This window comes from Heterocephalus glaber, unplaced genomic scaffold (genome assembly GCF_053883595.1).
Source record: "Heterocephalus glaber isolate CG9 unplaced genomic scaffold, H.glaber_assembly_v1.0 deba00001600, whole genome shotgun sequence".
In the NCBI taxonomy this organism is placed as follows: Eukaryota; Metazoa; Chordata; class Mammalia; order Rodentia; family Bathyergidae; genus Heterocephalus; species Heterocephalus glaber.
The window spans coordinates 2,131,181-2,151,291 of NW_028258372.1; the positions used below are offsets into that span (position 1 = coordinate 2,131,181).

A 20,111-nucleotide genomic window follows, 5' to 3' on the forward strand; every position below is an offset into this window, starting at 1 on the left:
TGGATTTGAGGCAGTCTTCACCACCTAAATGTGGTAGAAGTTTTCCACATGGGGCTGAGGCTTGGCCGGAAGCAGCTCCACCTGGTTACCTTGGGACGCATGTCTTGGGGAAGCCAAAGTGACCCCAGAGACTGTCGTGGGAAGATCCACGTGTCAGCTTTCCCACTGACAAGGCCCTCCTTGCGGCCATTTCCCTCAAGGCACCCGGTGTAAAAGACTCGATAGATCCCGACCCTCAGCCCAGCGCGTCCGGAAAGATGCTTCCTAGGCTTTGGCAGACCAGGGTGGCTGTAGGCAATGACAGATGAGCCCTGGCACCAGCACCCATGGGCACTGTCCTCCAGTGCCCCAGGATGAAGGATGGCAACACGTTGGCACACCTGTGGGGCAGGTGCCACTGAGCAGTGGCAGACGTGGGTCTCCATAACACTCCAGGTTCTTTAAACTGGCAGAGGGGAGAGTCTGGGCTTCCTTGCCTTTCTGCTCTTGGAGAACCAGCTGTGCACTCCCCCTCGCCCCTGGATTACAAGTCCCACTTACATTAATGAGGATGGAGGGGGTGGGTATGGTGGTACACATCTATAATCCTGGCACTTGGGAGGCTGAGGTAGAAGGATCTCAAGTTTGAAGCCAGCCTGGGCTACATAGCCAGATCCTGTCTCCAAAAAGCAAAAATAACCTAGGGGTTCCAGGGAGCCTTTTATGGGGGGGGGGTACCAGGGATCGAACTCGGGACCTTGCGCTTGTGAGGCAGGCGCCAGAACCCCTGAGCTAAATCCCCGGCCCCAGGGAGCCTTTCAGAGGGCTGTCCAGTGGCTGCTGTTCCACACTTTGCCATCTGACTGCCAATGGGCTAGAGACATGCAGCAGCCTGGATGTGAGACACGTCCCCTTTGTCAGCTCCTACCTCGGAGTGGCTGCTGCCTGAAGGATGGGCTGATTATCAGGGAATCAGCACGAGGCAGTTGTGGTGTGATGAAGGGAAGGATGGCTGTGACCCAGCTGAGTCCTGGCTCCCCTCTTTCAAGCACAGCCTGCAGTAATAGATACGACCACAAGGGGCTCTGGTGGGCGCCTTGAGCCGGGCCAGGGCTCGGGGAGAGCTTGAGGTCTCTGATGCCAAAGGCTGCTTTCTCTTTGTGTCTGGCCTCCTCGCTGCCTAGAAGCTGCTGTTCGCTGCCGTTACACATTTCTTCCTACTTTGCACGCCCCTCCGCTTCTGTTAGTTTTGCCATCTGGAGGCCAGCGCAGCCCTAAACTGTGGACGATTGTCCTGTCTCACTGCTTCCACATCTGACGCCCGCCCCTTCCACCTGCCCTCAGCACCCCAGTCACAGGCTGCCCCTTTCTGCCGGGACCCCTGAGGGATCTCCTGCCCTGACAGCCCCCGCCCTCCTCTGCACCCTGGAGCCGCGGGATCTTCCTGCCATCGGACACGGTCCTTGGTGACCGCCAAAGGCCGGGACGGTCACTGGGCACCCAAACCCCCAGGGGCCACTGTCCGGTCCTCCGCCTCCTCTCCCTCCTCTCTCCTGGCCCTTCAGCGGTCAAGGCCAAAATGGGAGGCGTGGCCAAAAAATACAGCGAATGGGGCCAGGGATGTGGCTCAGCGGTTACTCGCCTGCCTCACAAGCACAAGGTCCGGAGTTCGATCCCTGGTACCCCCCGAAAAACTGTGAACGTTTAAATTTTTAAAAATGTATTGCAGTAAAAGACACATTGCCAAAATCTCCCTCAGAATACTGGCACCCCCACAGCCCCCCCTTTAAACACACTTATCCCATGGTTCTTACCACTTTCTGAAATAGTCCTGGAATTCTTTTGTGACCTAATTGATTCCAAACATCTCCCTTTCATGGTCATTTTGACTTTAGGGAAGAGCCAGAAGTCACACAGTGGCAGATTCAGTGAATAAGGTGCACGAGGGGAGGACACTGTCATCTGTTTAGGAGCCTGCCTTTCTGTTGGCTGTCACTGGGCAGCAGCGTTCACTGTAATTTTTTTTTTTTTTTTTTTTGGCGGTACCGGGGATCAAAGTCAGGACCATGTGCTTGCAAGGCAGGCACAGTGCCACTGAGCTACATCCCCAGCCCTTGCATTTTTTATCATGTCTTGTAAAAGATCCCCAGGAAAGAGGACTTCCAGAACTGCTTCAGAAAGTGGCAGGAACCGTGGGAGAAATGTGTTCAAAGCAAGGGGCAGTGCTTGTGAGGAGGATTCACAGCAATGTGTCTTTTCCTATCATACATATTTCAAACCCTCACTGTATATTTTAATCACACCTCATACTTGCAATTGTCCCAACACACCGTGACGTTTCGAGGCCTGTGTACTTGAGACGCATTCTTTCCACAGCCTGATCCCCTCTCCCCATGTCTCTGGGTACCTCCTCCAGCCTTTCCCTCACCCCCGTCCCTGACCCTGTTCATTCTTCAGAACTCCCAGTTCCCTGTGAAGCTTTCTCTGACCCGAGACTCCTGCCCATGCCCAGAACCCCTCCTGTGCATGGCTCCTCTTCCCCGGCACGTATCTCTTCTTGCGTCTGTGCCCAAGCATTGTAAAACTGCCCACACCCCTGCCCTGTCCCCTCCAGTGCGTCTGTAGAGCTGTGGGGGAGCCAGGGCTAGCGCACAGTGGGTGCTGCATGACAGGCGTACGCTGGAGTGCCGGGTGTGCAGAACCCCGTTTGCTGAGCAGCTGACTGGAGCGGCGTGCGCGCTGGAAGAGAGCAGGGCATTCAAGAACTCTACAGGCGACGAAGGTGTTTACCCGCCCCTGCCTGTGTGGAAATCTCAGATTGGAGGAGCCCAGTGTGATCCTTTTGGAATTTCCCCACCTTCCAAAGGGAAAGGTGGTCCGGAGTAAACCATTAATTCACCTCCCTGACACCCCGCCTCCTGCCCTGGACCTCTGGGTTAATGATTCCGAGGTTGTTTTCCTCCCAGGGCTGATTTGTATCTCATCTCTGGCATGTTCCCTCCTTTCTTAAGAAAACCTTGACTCACTCCAGTAATTCCTCATCCTGGGGTCAGGAACTTTGATTTGTGGGAGATGTGGATGTGGGCAGTCCGTGGGCCCTGGTCCTTTCTCCACAGGGCACCCACCCAGTACCTGCCATTCCCTCAAGGGACAGAAGAGCCCTCTCCTCACTGGCTCCCTGAAGTCTGTGCCTTCCCCTCACAACACCTTTAGGAATGAGCATGCGGAGTAAGGTGGATTTGTTGTGGGAACTTCAGAAGAAAGTTCCTGCAGGTCTGGCATAGAGAAGGAAACACTGGGGCCGGGGAGTTAGCTCAGTGGTTTTGCCACCTGCTGCGCAAGCACAAGGACCAGAGTTCGATCCCCGGTACCAAAAAAATAAAACTAAATAAAAACTAAAAGAGAAGGAAAGACTTCTGGTCCTGACTTTTCCAGCGTGTAATTAGTGGCTGGGAGGACTGGGCTTTGGAGTCTGGTCAGGAGCAACCCAGTGCCAGTGGGGCCCTAAACTCCAGCAGGAGGAGGAATATTTCCAGCTGTGGTGTGTAATGGGCAGGCACAGCTGGAGGGAAGCCAGGCTCCCCAAGACCCGGGCCCCAGCTGCCAGGGGCTCAGGAGTCTCCCTGCCCATCTTTCCCCGATCTGAATTCAGTAAATTCAGTGCTCGGCTCTGGAGAGATCCAAGTTTCTGCCGCTGCTGTCTCTCTGCACCTGTTCACTTTGCCTTCGCCCCAAGCCCCAGACTCTGTGTAAGAAGTGGGCTGCGTACCAATGCTTTGCAAAGGCCCCACAGGGCCAGGGCCAGCTACTGTCTTGAGCCCCAGTGTCCTCATCTGTAAAGTAGGGTGCCCATCCCTTCCTGTCCTAGTAGCCAACTGTGGCTTCGTGGACGCGTCATTTAAAATTTGAGCCTTAACAAAGGAGGCTTCCGTGTCACTTTGTGCACACACAGAAGGGAAAGGGATCAGGTAAGGCCTGTCTGGGGCAACAGCGACTTCCTCACATCTGTCACCATAGCCGTAGGGCCAGGCTCATTTCAGAGATGTGAGAGTGTGCAACGGTGAAACAATAATAAACACTCGGCCCCGCCTCCTTGCTTAAGAAATGAATTCCCAACGCCACCAGGTGTTTTGCTGCCACCTCCTTGTTCCCACCACTGGGTTCTCCACCTTAGAGAAAGCCACTGGTCCGAATCCAGTACTCACCACGCCTTGGTTTTTGACTCCAGGTTTACCAAGCGTGTATGCAATATGGAATTTGGCCTCGTGGAATTCTATCCTGTGATATATTATGATGCGCACCTGTATCTCTGTGAGCGTGTCACTGCCCCTCACTCGTCCCCGTGGGCACCTCCGCAACCTCTCTGTCATGTCTGCTCTGAGGTAGGACCTGGTCTGTCTCCAGTGTTTTGCTGTAAACATTCTCACACCCATCCCCTAGGACATGCGTGTGTTTCTCGGGGGTGTATGCCGAGGAGTGGAGTGGCTCAGTCAGACTATGACCTCCCTGTTCTGATTGCCAGCGCTGCTGCTGCTCCCCTTCCTGACCTCTGAGTGGCCCTGTTCTCCAGAAAAGTTTATCAAAAGGGTGGGAAACCATGGAGGTAGAACCGTGCCTCCCAGCCAGAGCCCAGGGTCACCAAAGCCAGGAAGGTTCCAGGCAAGAGGATCAGTCACCTCAGCTCTGCTGAGCAGGGGTGAGGGGTCCCCTTGACTGGATCTGGAGGCCTCAGCCTGCAGTGCAGTTGACATCACAGAGTCCTCTGTGAGGTCACCACTGAGCTGATGGACTCATGCTCAGACAGACCCTGGCAAGCCGTTCTCAGGTTGAATAGCTCTTTATTTCACCTGAAGTAAGAAAAGTAGAGTAGGCTCTGCTGGGGTGCTCCTGGGGCCCTTTGCGGCTTCTGGCTCTGGGTGCTGTTTCATGGGCTTCTAAAGAGGTCTTCTGAGGTCTTCATGACCTCAGGTGTCACAGAACCGACTTCTACTCCCTGGCCACACTCTGCCATCTCCACCTTGGCCTCCAGGTCGGTCTCTTTCACCCTCTTGGGCACCGTGTCCACGTTGCCACCATGCAGTGAGGCCGCCCCCTTCATGCCAAGGTTGGCCCTGAAATTCCTCAGGAAAGAGTTTAACCAGCTGAGTCTCTTGGGCGTGGACTCCGAGCTCACGGCAGATGAGCTCCTCCTGGATTTCTTCTTGCTCCTGGACTCCTTCTCAAGGGGGCTGTGGCGGTGCCTGCTGCTCTTGGCTCTGCGGTGGCCGCCTTCTTCATTTTTATTGACTCTGTGCGTCCTGTGGCCCGACTTCTGGGCCATCTTGTCCCCCTCTGTCTTGTGGCGACCTTCACGTGTCCTGTGGTGACCTTCGCGTGTCCTGTGGTGACCTTCGCGTGTCCTGTGGTGACCTTCGCGTGTCCTGTGGTGATAGGAACTCCTACTGAGGGGTCTGTCCTCCCTCCTCTCCTTCCTTTCCCTGTGCTCTTTGCCGGAGGCCTTGCTGGCCCGGGGGGCGCCCTGCTGTCCGGCCTCTGCACCCCCGGGGCCTGCCACGGGGCTTTTGCTTTCTCCTTCCCCTATAAAGGCGGCCTCAGCCAGGGCTGTGTTCACCGGGCCAGAATCCACACTTGGCATGCCTGATGCCACCCCAGCTGCCGCCGCCTCTCTTTCTGTCCCTGGTGCTGACGCTTCGGCAGGCCCCGCGGATCTTGTTTCTGGGGTGCATACTTTGGGAGTGGCGGCGGATGTACGAGAGCTGGGCTGGTCTCCCTCCCCACTGGCATGAGCAGCAGAGGTGGCCGCGGCGAGCTCGGCGACCGCGTAGATATTCCGGATGCTGACCTGGCCCCAGTCGTCTCTGCCGTGGGTGTCCGAGGTGGCCAGGCTGGAGCTGTCAGCGTCGGCCAGCTCAGGCAGGCAGAGAATGTCCTCGGGCGGGGTGGCGTAGGTGCCGCTGTTACTTTCAAAGGGCAGCTGCAGGAGGTAAATGAGGCGCTCCCAGCAGGTGAAGAGGTCTTCCCTCGCATCCAGGGGGGGACACAGCTGCAGGTAAAAAGAGCGGCCCGTGGCGAGCTTCAGGCGAAGCTGCTGTTTCTCGCGGTCGTGAACGGAGATCTGAACAAACTTCAAGGGGATGAGCCTGGTGAGCTCCAGGGGCTCCTCCGCCTTGCAGTTTTTCCTCTTGGGGGCCTGGCTGTGGCACTGTTCACAACTGGCGGCCTGCTGGGCCAGGAGCATGACGTCGGGGATCCGGAGGATGGGGCTGGTGCAGGTCACGCCCACGGTCACAAAGTGCCCGCGGTTGTGCACATCTGTGAGCTTCCCGCGCTTGGTGATCTGCACGAAGTCGCTCTCGAAGATCGGGGCCGACCTGAACATGTGGTACTTGCCCTTGCGCAGCTCCCGCTGCAGCTTCCCCATGCTGGTGCCGGAAATGCTGGCCGCAGAGCCGCTCTTGGCTGTGTAGCAGGGTAACGGAGACTCACTGTTCATGACCGTCTCCTTTTATGACAGGGGCGCCGGCCAGGGGGCCCTGCGTCCTCTGCCTCGGTGTCCTGGGCAGATAAAGGGTCCCTGGTGATCCTGCGTCCCCAAGGTGACTACAGCAGGCCTCTCCTCCCCAGCCCAGCCCAGCCCACAGGCCCCTCCCGGCCTCAGAGCCCCGGGAGGGCAGGCGCGGGGTGGGGGTGACAGCAGGGAGCACTGACCAGGGCCCAGGGACGGTGTCTGGACCTCAGACGGACTCTCTTCAGAGATGGCTGCAAACACAGCTTGGTCTGCAGCGCTGCACAGCTGTATTTATCCTCTCCTGCCTTTGTGACCTGTCCCTGTCACACCCCCCTTTGTTTCCACGCCCTGTGACCCCCACAAGGTCAGGACCCACCCTGTCAGGGACTCAGGTAGGCACCAAAATACTTTTTTTTAAAGAAAAAAAAAAAAGGGAAATTTTTGTGTGAATGCTTCCCTGTCCACTCCAAATTCGAAAGAGTCACCAACTGGCCAGGGACATTAGCACATTTCTGTAATCCCGGTACTCTGGGAGGCTGAGGCAGGAGGATCACAAGTTTGAGCCCGGACTGGACAACTTAGTGACTTAGCAAGACCTTGTCTCAAAAAGTCACGTTTTAAAAAAAGGCCAATATGTAGCTCAGTGTAAAGTCTGGGGTTCAATCCTTAGAGCAAAACAAAAAGATTCAACAACTACACAAAGTCTAAAAATGTCAGACGATGGGGTAGATTTTAACCATCGTGGTTTAATTTTATGAGGTAACCTAGAATTGGTGGTCTCGCTCCTTAGCCTACCATGGATCTCAGTAAATCTAGATGATTGTGAGCTTTAACAATAATTCTGACCTTCAATAATTACTATTTAAATTCATAATTAAGGGTTGCTTTTCCCAGGCACTGCACTGTGTGGTTTGCCTGCTACTGTGAGAACCCACTGAGGTTGATACTGTTGTTACCTTCTCATTTTACAGGTAACACACTGAGGTTGTACCATTTACCCGCAGTCACAAATTAATGCTAGTTTGCAAATCCAGGTCCAGCTGATCCAAAACCTCTGTTCTAGACTGCTGCAGTACTCTGTCTTGCAAGGAGCTTGGGCCCATTAAATGTGTTCAAAGAGGATTGATTTGATTGCCGAAAGAGAGCAGTTTGGTGCATTATGACAAGTTGCATAACAAATTGTGTGTGTGTGTGTGTGTGTGTGTGTGTGTGTGTAATGGAGAACCCAGGACCACTTCTGACTTTGAGTTGGGGATTCTGTCATCCAGTGGGGGCCCTCAGTTCCTCCCCTCCATGTATACCCAGCGTGTAGGAGCCCAGTTATTCTCTTAAGGCTCCCATTTTTTGCTCCCTGTTTTCCCATCTTCTACTCAGTGAAATACTGGGCTGTGGGAGCAGGACTGCAGGTGTCAGTTTAAATTCCAGGATACTGTCAAACACCCTCCGGTCATAACTTCCCTGCCATGCCCCAGTGGTTTGGAGCCATGTACACTGGCGGGGAGCATGTGCCATTATGGCTGCTGCTTTGATGCCATGGCACTCAGCGAGCCACAGAATAATGAAAGCTGGGAGAAGGTCCTGCTCCTGACTCACTTCTCGGGACTGTTATGCCTGAAGCCCCGCCTCAGTCACTGCTTGAGGACAAAGGCTCTCTCTCTCTTCCCTGGATGGATGGACACACAGGATGTAGAGTATGCATTTGCTGCAGCATTATTCAGCTGGAAGCAGGAACAGAGTGCTGGTGTGAGCTTCCACTCGGATGCACCTTCACCGCATGCTAAGGGAAAGACACCAAACACAAAAGGCCGCAGATTGTATGGTTCTGTGTCTATGAGGTGCTCAGGACAGACAAGTGGCAGCCAGGGGCTGGAGGAGGAGACGGGGAGACTGCCCAGGGGCTGCTCTATGGTTAAAAAATAGGCTTCTGTTATAGAAAGTTCAACTGTGTGACCTTGAGCAGACTGCTGATCTCTCTCTCTCTCCACTTACTCTCCTGCAGGATGGGGGTAATGGCTGTGGTGAGCACTGAATGGGATGCCAGTTTGGATCTGGAGTGTCTCTTGAAGGCCTGTGTCACAGGCTCAGTCCCAGCATGGGGCTGTTGGGAGGTGGGGGGACCCTTGGGAGGTGACACTCCGAGCAAAGTGCTTAGGTTACTGGGGGGGCCCTGGAGGGAGACTGTGGGACTCTGGGCCCTTCCTCGTCTACTTTCCTGCTTCCTGGCTAGGACGTGAATGGTTTTGCTAGGGCCCCCATGCCCACCATAATGTGCTGCCACCCACAGCCAAAGCAATGAGGTCAATTGACCATTGACTGGAACTGCCAAAACTGTGAGCCAGAATAAACCTTCCCTCTTTATACACTGATTCGCTCAGGTATTTTGTTACAGTGACAGCTAACTAACACATGGGGCGATGTATGTAAAGTGCTAGCACATTGCCTATTTGATAAACGTGAGCTACTATTAGTCCTTAGCAGTGCTTTTCAGGAATTCCTTCCCGAGTGCAGTTTTTCATAAGAGACCTGGACGAGCTTCCAGAATCAGAGTCACCGTGAGACACAGGATACTCGGCACGCTGCCCAGGCCTCTTTTCAGGAGCGTGGGGTGGGGAAGAGGAGAGAGCTTGATGTGGGTTTGAGGGGCAAAGGTTTATTCAAAGCTCGTGGGAAGAGATGAGGATCCAGTTGGGAAACAGTTACCACTTTACTTCTTTGTTCGTTTGTTTTTGTTTTTGTTTGTTTGTTTTGGTACCGGGGATGGAACTCAGGTCCTTGCGCTTGCGAGGCAGGCGGTGGAACCGCTGAGCTAAATCCCGGCCACCACTTTACTTCTTGATGGGAAGGACTCAATTCCAAAGCCCCCACCCCGAGCCAGACCTTGTCAGACTCTTTATTCTGAAACAGATGACAGGATAGATGTCAGGGCAACCAGTGAGAGGGGGAGGGTGGCCTTCGAGGCCCTGCCAGTGTGATGTCACCACAGGAGGCAGCTGAAGGCCAGTGTTTAATTATCCTGGTGGCTTCTGCATCTGCATTTACACCCCCGGACCCCCGCCTACCCTCCTCAGCTTCCCTTCTCCTTCAGATGTGAAGTAAGATGAACCAAGTGACTTATGGTAGATACACATTCGTCTTTTTATTAAGGTGTCAAAACATAAACCTGGATACACAAAACAACTAACTTAAATGCATTTGTTAAAAGAACTCATGGTCACACTAACCACACAGTGCAATTCCCAGGTCAGGTGTCCTCGCCATCGCCAATTCTCCCTTCCCCTAATCCCCTGCTGTCCGTGGCAGTTTACAGTGGTGTTGAGTCTCACAGCGGCTGGCACAGGCAACTCTACCTGTGGCCAGAGGGTTGATGCAGGGTGTATTAGCCTTCCTGACACAAAGACACAATACCCAACACCCACGACTTAAAGGAGTTTACTTTGGTTCTTGGTTTTAAGGGATTCAGTCCATGGTTGGCTAGCTCTAAAGGAGAAGCATCATAGTGGAAGGGCATGGCAGGACAAAGATGTTCAGCGGATGGCAGTGGGGCAGCAGAGCAGGGGAACAGTGCAGAGGCAGGGGCTGGGATCAGGTAGAGTCCCTAATTTCACACCTTCGTGACCCACTGAGAAGTGTGCTTTCCTAATCCCCTGGGTGGCTCCCAAGCCAATCAAACTGACATAGTCAGGCTTAACCAGAAAGGGACTTTCCCTTCCACCCAGATAAGACACACAGATTACACATGAAAGAACGGGGAATGGTGCTGGCATCGGGCGACTCTCTACAGAGGAACAGCCCCCATGGGCAAGTCAAACAGCAAAATTAGTAAGCCTGCATCATACGCAGTCATTGAAAGGAACTATCCATGAGTTCAGAGAAGCAGGCACACCGTTCAGGCCGAAGAATGAAGTCAGTGTGCAGAACATCACAGTGAGAGCAGCAGAGCGGTCAGTTTCATCTCTGGCCCGGGAGTGGTATGTATGTGCTCAGGCAGAGAGCAAGGGAGCCTGCTTCTATTCCAGACCCAAGGGGTCATCTGGCCTGGGAAGTCCAGAAAATTAAGTGGAATACCTTTCTGGGAACTACCACATCCATCCTGCCCCACGCTGTTCTCTCTCCCCCATCCCCTTCCCATTCTTTTCAGTGATATATGGAATACACTTACAATACGGAGACACACACTTGGATGTCACAGCACTTGTAATCCAAGCAGATAATTCCTTCAGAGGAGCGCAGTGCAGGAAAGGATAGTGTCAGAGGCTAGAGTCGGACAACAGGTGTTACAGACACTTGTACCTTAGAGAAAATGACAGTTGAAGTATTCAGCGATTCAGACTTTATATCTTAGCACCGAACAGGTGATCTGAAGGATATGCTTGGTGACATGTTTCAGGGTGTCAATGCCATAGACTGAGGAACAGAATTGAAAATCAACCTGCCACCTGGTTCCACACTACAAAGATGCAGAGGACACCAGGACACCAGACCAAGGTACTGAGGCCCACTGTTCCCGGCCCAGAGGTAGGGGCTTCTGAGCCATCGTCCCACTGCTCCTGGTCCAGAGGAAGGGGCTTCCCGGTCACCATCCCTCCCACTGCTCCTAGCCCACAGGAAAGGGCTTTTGGGCCACCTTCTGTCCCACTGCTCCTGGCCCAGAGGAAGGGGCTTCTGAGTCACCATCCCACTGCTCCTGGTCCAGAGGAAGGGGTTTCCCAGCCACCATCCCTCCGGCTGCTCCCAGCCCACAGGAAAGGGCTTTTGGGTCACCATCCCTACCTCTGCTCACGGCCCCTGTCCCACCTCACCCAGCTCAGAGGAGGCAATCCCTGCAGGCGCTAACAGCCCCCCGCCCCAGTCGAAATGAGAAAACATGTAAATAAGTCTCAAAACCAGACTTCCAGATCACCTACAGCAACCCCGAAGGGAAATGAGATGGAACACTCTGATACTCAACCACCTGGACCCACTGAACTGGCAACAAAAGGGGATCTGGAAAAAATGAAATCAGAAATAATTTCTCAGAGAACAGGAGAAATTGTGCCCCTAGTGCAAGACATGATTAATAAATCTAGAGAGGAGCTCAGGAACATGATGGAATCCCAACATAAGAAACAAATGGAATCCATGAAACAGATGCAAATAGATTTCCAGGACATGGAAAACTCCATTGAAAGTCTACACAGCAGAATGAGCCAATGTGAGGACAGAATTTCAGATATAGAAGATAAGATTGCAATTAGTGACCAGGAAAAGAAAAACTGCTTCAAAATTATAAGGGAACATGAGAAATCAATCCAGCAGCTGCTAGATGATACAAAGAAGAATAATATAAGACCGATTGGGCTCAATGAAGAAACAGGAGAGAGTGGAGATGACATAAAATATCTCTTCACAGAAATAATGACAGAAAACTTCCCAAGCAGGGGAAAAGAGCTTGACATACAAATAAGTGAGGCACATAGGACTCCAAATAGCCTTGATCAAAAAAAATCTACACATAGGCATATAATTGGTTAAGATTCCAGAAACTCAACAGAAGAACAAAGTTCTCCAAGCAGCCAGAGAAAAGAAACAAATCACATACAAAGGAAAGCCCATCAGAATCACAGCAGACTTCTCAACACAAACCATCAAGGCAAGAAAGCTTGGAGTGACATATTCCAAACCCTAAAAGGAAACAGCCTCCAACCTAGATTGATGTACCCTGCAAAACTATCTTTCAAAATGGATGGAGAAATAAGATACTTTCATGACAAAGAGCACCTTAGGGACTTCATGAATACCAAACCAACACTTCAAAAAATTTTCCACAATATCCTAGAAACAGACAATGAGGATCACAACCCCAGGAAGCAAAGCAGATTGAACCCGTCTGGCATGAGAAGAAATTAAATGTAAAGGGGGAGAACCCAACAAAAAGAAAAAGTCATGGCAATGACAAGTCAATACATTTCAGTTATAACCATCAATGTTAATGGTCTCAATTTACCAATCAAAAGAAATAGACTGGCAGAATGGGGCAAGAAGCAAAATCCAACAATATGCTGCATACAAGAAACACACTTCATTCAAAGGAAACTCACAGACTGAAAGTTAAAGGGTGGAAAACAATACTGCATGCGACAGGAACCCGAAAAAAAGCAGGAGTACCTATCCTTTTTGCAGATCAAGTAGATTTCAAACCAACACTGATTAAGAGAGACAAAGAAGGACACTACATCCTTGTAAAGGGAAGAATCCAAGAGGAAGAGATGACAATCATAAATATCTATGCACCAAACTCTAGTCCACCCAGCTATATAAAACAAATACTAATGGACATGAAAAGTCATATAAACACTAATACAATTGTAGCGGGGGACCTCAACACCCCACTGTCACAAATAGATAGATCAACTAGACTAAAAATAAGTAATGAAATACTAGAACTCAACTGAACTCTTGAACAAATGAACTTAACAGATGTTTACAGAGTCTTCCACCCCACAAAATCAGAATACACATTCTTCTCAGCTGCACATGGGTCATTTACAAAAATAGACCACATACTCACACATAGAACATGTTTAAGTAAGTGCAAAAGGAACTGAAGTTATCCCCTGTATATTATCAGACCATAGTGTGATGAAATTGGAGATCCATAGCAAAAGAAACTCAAAAAATGTCATAAAAACGTGGAAATTGAACAACACACTTCTGAATAACCAATGGGTCACAGAGGAAATTAAAGAAGAAATCAGACAGTTCCTTCAATTAAATGACAATAACAATACAACATATCGGAATCTATAGGACACAATGAAAGCAGTCTTACGAGGGAAATTCATAGCAGTGAATACGCATATTAGGAAAACAGAACAAGCCCAATTAAACAACCTGATGCTGAACCTCAAGTTTCTAGAAAAAGAAGAGCAGGACAACCCCAAAGCTCATACAAGGGAGGAAATTATAAAGATCAGAGGAGAAATCAATGCAATGGAGACTAAGAGAATGATACAAAAAAATCAATGAAGCCAAGAGTTGGTTCTTCAAAAGAATCAACAAAATTGACAAACCTTTAGCCAACCTTGTCAGAAAAAGGAAAGAAAAGGCCCAAATCCATGCAATTAGGAATGAAAAGGGTGAAATTACAACAGACCCAACAGAAATCCAGAGGATCACCAATACCTACTTCCAGAACCTATACGCCAATAAGATGGACAACACAGAATGGACAGATTCCTAGATACATATGAATTACCAAAGTTGAATGAAGAACACCTAAAAATTCTGAACAACTCAATATCAACCAATGAAATTGAAAATGTAATTAAAAACGTATCAACTAAGAAAACCCCAGGCCCTGATGGCTTCACTGCTGAATTCTACAAGACATTTAGAGAGGAACTGCTGCCACTACTGTTTAAACTCTTCAATGAAACTGAAAGGGAAGCAATACTCCCAAATTCATTCCTGGAAGCAAGCATCACCTTGATCCCCAAAGCAGAGAAAGACCCAACCGAAAAAGAGAACTATAGGCCAATTTCACTAATGAACATAGATGCAAAAATCCTTAATAAGATGCTGGCAAACAATGCAGAAGATCATCAAGAAGATCATACACCCTGATCAAGTGGGATTCATCCCAGGGATCAGGGATGGTTCAATATATGCAAATCAATCAATGTAATACACTATATCAATAAAGCCAAGGACAAAAACCATACGATTATCTCCATAGACGCAGAAAAAGCATTTGACAAAATCCAACATGCATTTATGATAAAAACCCTACAAAAAATTGGAATAGGTGGTCTCTACCGCAAACTGATAGAAGCCATCTATGAAAAACCAACACCCAATATCATACTAAATGGTCAAAAACTGAAATCCTTCACACTAAAATCAGGAACAAGACAAGGATGTCCACTATCACCACTCTTGTTCAATATAGTTCTGGAAACATTAGCCACAGCAATCAGACAAAAGAAAGAAATAAAAGGAATAAAGATAGGTAATGAAGAAGTCAAATTGTCATTATTTGCAGATGACATGATACTCTATATAGAAGACCCCAAGAACTCCACCAAAAGTCTTCTAGACTTAATAACCAAATTCAGTCAAGTAGCTGATTACAAGGTCAACACACAAAAATCAATAGCTTTCCTCTACCCAATGACAGACTCACTGAGAGAGAAATAGGGCAAATAATTCCTTTCACAATAGCACCCAAAAAACTGAAATACCTAGGAATCATCCTAACAAAAGAAATCAAAGACCTCTTCTCTGAAAACTATGGAACTCTGAAAAGAGAGATTGAAGGGGATATCAGAAAATGGACAGACATCCCCTGCTCCTGGGTAGGAAGGATCAACATAGTGAAAATGGCCATACTTCCAAAACCACTGTATAGATTCAACGCAATCCCAATTGAAATCTGAGCAGCATACTTCATGGACCTTGGGAAAACAATCAAAAAATTCATTTGGAACAAGAAGAGACCCAGAACAGCAAAAGCAATTCTGGGCAACAGAGACATGGCTGGGGGTATCACAACCCCCAACTTGAAACTATACTACAAAGCTACTGTGATAAGAACAGCATGGTACTGGCAAAGAAACAGACTTGAGGACCAGTGGAACAGATTAGAAGATGCAGAAACAATGCCAGACACACTCAGCCATCTCATCTTCAACAAAGGAGCCAAACACCCTCACTGGAGGAAAGATAGCCTCTTTAATAAATGGTGCTGGAAACATTGGGCTTCAACTTGCCAAAGATTAAAACTAGACCTGTATCTCTCACCATGCACTAAACTAAAATCAAAATGGATCAAAGATCTAAATATTAAAATAGAAACTCTGAACCGGTTGGAACAGAGGTTAGGTAGAACCCTTGAAGACATCGGAGTAGGAAAAGATTTTATGAACAAAACCTCAGTTGCCTGTGAACTAGCACAAACAATCAACAAATGGGATCTCTTTTTATTAAAAAGCTTCTGCACAGCAAGAGAAACCACCAGCAGTGTGAAGAGGCAACCCACAATGTGGGAAAAAAATCTTCCCCTGCTCTTCCTCAGACAAAGGTCTACTATCTCGAAGCTATAAAGAACTTAAAAAGATCAGAGCTCCCAAATTTAAAGACCCAATCCAAAAATGGGCATCTGAAATGAACAGACATTTCTCACACAAAGAAGTAGAAATAGCAAATAAATACATGAAAAAATGTTCAACATCACTGGTCATTCAAGATATGCAAATGAAAACAATGCTGAGATTCCACTTCACTCCAGAAAGAATGGCTGCTATAATGAAATCAACCAATAACAAATGCTGGCGGGGCTGTGGGGAGAGAGGAACCCTGCTCCACTACTGGTGGGAGTGTAGACTGGTGCAAGCACTGTGGAAATCAGTATGGAGATACCTCAAAGAACTAGGACTGGAAGTCCCATTTGACCCCACTATTCCACTGCTGGGTATCTTCCCCAAAGAATTAAAAGAATCATACCACAGTGATATATGTGCGCACATGTTCATAGCAGTGCAGTCAGTAATAGCTAAAACTTGGAAACAGCTCAAATGCCCATCAACTGGAGACTGGATAAAGCAAATGTGGTTTTTTTATAAAATGGAGTACTACTCAGCCATAAAAAATGAGAAATTAGAGACATTTATAGCTAAGTGGATGCACATTGAGGCCATACTCTCAAGTGAAATAAATAGGACACACGTGTTAATACCGAATAGTTTCTCTGGTGTGAGAAACTGAAAGTGTAAATAAGGACTAAATGTATAATAGGTAATGTGAAATAGGAAGAAAAGGGGCAAAGCGGAAGGAAGTGGGAGGGCTAGGGGAAAGGATAGAAGGGAATGGGATTAATATGAGAAAATGGAAAAATAGGAAGAAAAATCTTTGTAAATAGGGAGGAATGGAGGGGTTGAAGGGAGGGCTGGGGAAGGGTGAAAAATAAGAACCAAGAGAGACTATGTAAAGGTGCAAATTTCCAATGATGAATGTCATTATATTGTATACCTAAAATATACCAATGATTAGAATGAATAATTGATAATGTAAAATAGGAATAAAAGGTCCAAAGGGGTAGGGGTAGTGGGAGGGGCAGGGGAAAGGAAAGAAGGGAAAGGAAAAATGATGAGAAATGGAAAAAATGGAAATAAAGTCTTTGTAAATAGGGAAGGATGGAGGGCTTGAAGGGAGGGCTAGGAATGGGGAAAAAACAAGAAGCAAGGTGCATTATGTAAAGGTACAATTCCCAATGAGAAATGTAATTGTGTTGTATACCTACAACGTACCAATAAAAGAATTTAATACAAAAAAAAAAAAGAAAAAAAAAAAAGAAAATCAACCATCCCACCTGGTGGTGCCCCAAGAAACAAAGGCTCACACCCCAAGATGTTCAAAGGGAATCATCCACGTCACGAAGAGGGGACAGGTAGGGAGAGACTAGGTTTCAATAACCCACAGATTTAGAAAAACAGAAGCCAGCACGACAATTACATTTACCATGTCTTGGTTCCAACATTTATTACACCGACAGGAATACTGGGATAAATAAGTAATATTTTCTCTTACAGAAAATTGTAATGATAGTACTGAGGAGGATTTCACAGAAACATCAGAATTTTAACAGACAGTAACCAGAGTCCTGCAGCCAGTGTGAGCGAGTGACCACTCACAGCTGCAAATGCTCCAGCCTGGGTTTCTTCACGCAGCTACTTGACAAGAACAACGCGTGAGCGTCCAGTAACACGAAGGTCCGGCCATCACTGGCTCCCACTATATGCCTCCACCGACTGCCTTCTGACCACCAGAAAAGGAGAACGCAATAGTCTTCAGCTCTTCTGGCCTAGAAATAACTCCTGACCTACGTCACTGAGTGGAGAGTCCTCAGCTCTTGCAAGTTGGACTTTCTTTGTTTTCTTCCCATGACACCAGAACTGAGTTTGAACAGGACTTGCAGCCCTGTCCCTGACTGCTCCTAATGCCTGGGCGCCATGGGAAAGGAGGCCTCACCCTACTGGCCTGCAGGATGGCTCTGCTCTCTGGGGCTTCCAAGGTCTTCGGGCCTCCTGAACACTCTTGAGACACTGTCCACGGCAACGGACCCCAGACTCTCAGACGCCAGCCTGAGGATAATCATGGAAAGAGACATCAAAAGAGCACGATGCCTAGTTTGGAAACGAATGCCTTGCGCACAGTAATTCTGGGACACAGCAGCGTATCTGCTAGAAAGCACAGCCCTGGCCATCACACTTGGATGCCTGCCGCTCTCGCTCCATATGCCCTGAGTGACGCTGGGCAGCCGCTGAGGAGGAGATGGCTCCACCCCGCCCACCCAAGGTACAGACACTTCTGTGTGAATCCTGACGGACGGGCAGGACCCTAACCAGGGGCCATTTGGACGGCAAAGAATGGCCAGTATGTTAAGACCTAAATCCTGGAGTTGAGGCAAAGGATGCGCTCGCCCTGGTCCAAAGTGGGGAGGCCCAGCGGAGTTGCCATGGGCCCTCTTGCCTCAATGCTGGGATGCTAGAGGTACACCGGAAGTCAGCTTTCCAATGATTTCAGGGTTTGGGGTGGAAAAGGAGGATTCGATGAGGACTCCCCCGTTGCCCCACACCATGGCTGCTTAGCTCTGCAGTGTTCCTTCTTTTATCTGTTGGATGAATAGGTTTCTCTCGTCTTCCGGAGTCCGCCCATTCTGAGCCCGGACAATGCATGTGGGCCGGTGCAGGTTGAGCATGTATATCAAATGCTGCTTCTCATTCTTCAGCTCCTCGATCTGCGCCTTCAGCTCGGCATTCACACTCTCCAGCTTCTCTGACTCCTGAGGGACAAGCGGCAGAGGCATGAGGAAGGAAGCCACCTCGGGGGACACCTGCAGAGGGAACCTTGTCCCCATGAAGACTAGGGAGGGGAGTGTGCAGACCTGGAGAAGCCTTTAAACCTGGGGGCCTCTTCAGAGAAGCTCTGGCGATGCCACCAAGGAGGTTTGATGCTACCAGGGCCAAAGCTGCAACAGGATCAATAGTTCAGAGATCTCTGCATGGCTCCAACAGCCCACATGCCGGGCACCGAGACCCAAAGGGCTAGGGAGAAATCCAGTCTCACGGTGTTAAGTCTGGGAGTCACTGACCTCACTGAGAAGCTCACCTTCCCAGAAAAAACGTACTCAGCAAACACAAATTTCTTCATTTCTATGGACCCACTGAAGCAACAGAAGGGGCTTCAGGGCCCTGTGGCACCTGGGTTGGTACTCTGCTCTGGCCTGTCCACACTGGGGGAGCGACGTGGCTACTGGGAAGACACAGGGCTCTGAGGCTCACATGGACTGCCCCACAGTGATCCCAAGGAGCCAGGGCTCAAAAGCCTGTGTGAGGCAGAAGGCGGGAACCCAGAGAAAAGTAACCACAGCTTTCAGATCCAGGAAAGAACTTGTTTGAGGAGATTAATTTGAGGAGGCTTCTCTTATGGAGCCAAATGAGAGCTGCCAATTTCCTTGTGGGAAAACAAGCGGGTGAAGCCTCTTCAGCTGCACTGGCCAGGAGGGTGCTGCATCTGTGAGGAATGGCCAAGGCTGCTGGGAGTGCGTGGGAGGATTTTAATTCATACCTGCTTTTCCTGCACCCAGCCTCCCATCCGCTGTGCTAACAGCTTGGCTACCTCCTCATTCTGCACCTGGCATTTCTGCTACCAGCTACCAGGCTTTGTAACTCCCCTTCTGACAGCCACACAGGGTGGCGGGGGCAGGAGTGGGGGAGACGAGGAGCACTCACTTTCTGCAGGCACTCTGTCTTCTCCTTCTTCTTGTTTCGGCACTTAGCGGCTGCAATCTTATTTCGTTCCCGTCGCCTCTTTTTCCTTTCATCTTCTTCAGGGGCTACCTATCAAACCCCGAAGGCTCACATTCAGTGCTACCGTAAAATGCCACACATTTCAAATTCACTGTCTTTCACTGCCAGCCGAGTCTGGAAAGCGGAGCAGCCTCCACACTCAAGGGACCCGGGACACCAAAGCCCTAGGCTTTTACACGGAACCCTGCACACAGGCACGCACCCGTGCATACTTGAGAATGAATAACGAAAGCCAACTGTGAAAATACGATGGCCCTGGCACTATTGGTAAAGCAAAATCTTAACCTATTTTAGGTATGGATTTGGACTTTGGATATTGATAATTATTGAGGCTGACTATAATCGTTTAGAACAGGAGACAGACTCTGGTAAGAATGTCCCTTTCCCCTAAATGTGGAGGGGCCTCCAGAGCATCATGTGGCCACCCTCTCTGCCTGTCTCTTCTCTGATCCAAGACCCAAGGGCAACTCCACTCATCTCTATGTTCACATGAAGCACTGTGGCACCAACTTCCTGAATTTGGGAGATGCCTGTGGAGTTCCTGCAGAAGAGGGACTTGAGTCCATCCCAACCCAGGTGGCATAAATCAGCCCATGGCTGGGCGCTGTATGTGGGTGGGGAACCAGAAGCATCCACCGACTGGGCCAATAAATCTATACTGGCCTCCAAGCCTGTGCCTCCCCGTGAGCCAGCCTGTAGCTCCCGGAGAACAAAACCCTGTCCTGCTGCTTTGGGATACGGTGTCCATGGCAGTCCCTGGCTTTGTCTGGACTGATAAG

At 49.5% G+C, this 20,111-nt stretch overlaps 2 protein-coding genes across 3 annotated transcripts in view; both read right to left on the reverse strand.

Moving 5' to 3' along the window:
• Positions 1 to 705: 705 nt before the first annotated feature.
• On the reverse strand, positions 706 to 11,305 carry LOC101710620 (Golgi-associated RAB2 interactor protein 4). Its single transcript, XM_021252633.2, has 2 exons — positions 6,688 to 11,305; positions 706 to 6,534 (listed from the first exon to the last, which is right to left on the reverse strand). Exon 2 carries the CDS (start codon positions 6,470 to 6,472, stop codon positions 4,904 to 4,906), a length of 1,569 nt encoding a protein of 522 aa, XP_021108292.2. The 5' UTR covers positions 6,473 to 6,534; positions 6,688 to 11,305; the 3' UTR covers positions 706 to 4,903.
• Positions 11,306 to 16,971: 5,666 nt separating this feature from the next.
• Atf3 (activating transcription factor 3) overlaps positions 16,972 to 20,111 on the reverse strand; it is a 52,566-nt gene continuing 49,426 nt past the window's right edge. The window contains exons 3-4 of one of the 2 annotated variants that reach the window (XM_004853545.3): positions 19,255 to 19,362; positions 16,972 to 18,305 (exon numbers count right to left, since the gene is read on the reverse strand). In XM_004853545.3, the coding sequence (XP_004853602.1) occupies positions 18,108 to 18,305; positions 19,255 to 19,362 (306 nt within the window). In that variant the 3' untranslated portion in view covers positions 16,972 to 18,107. Of the gene's footprint in view, positions 19,363 to 20,111 lie in introns of both variants that reach the window. The other variant, XM_087194249.1, reaches the window with a different exon arrangement.

Coding starts and splice junctions, on each gene's coding strand:
- LOC101710620 (XM_021252633.2), bottom strand. CDS start 6,472: ATGAACAGTGAGTCTCCGTTACCCTGCTACACAGCCAAGAGCGGCTCT.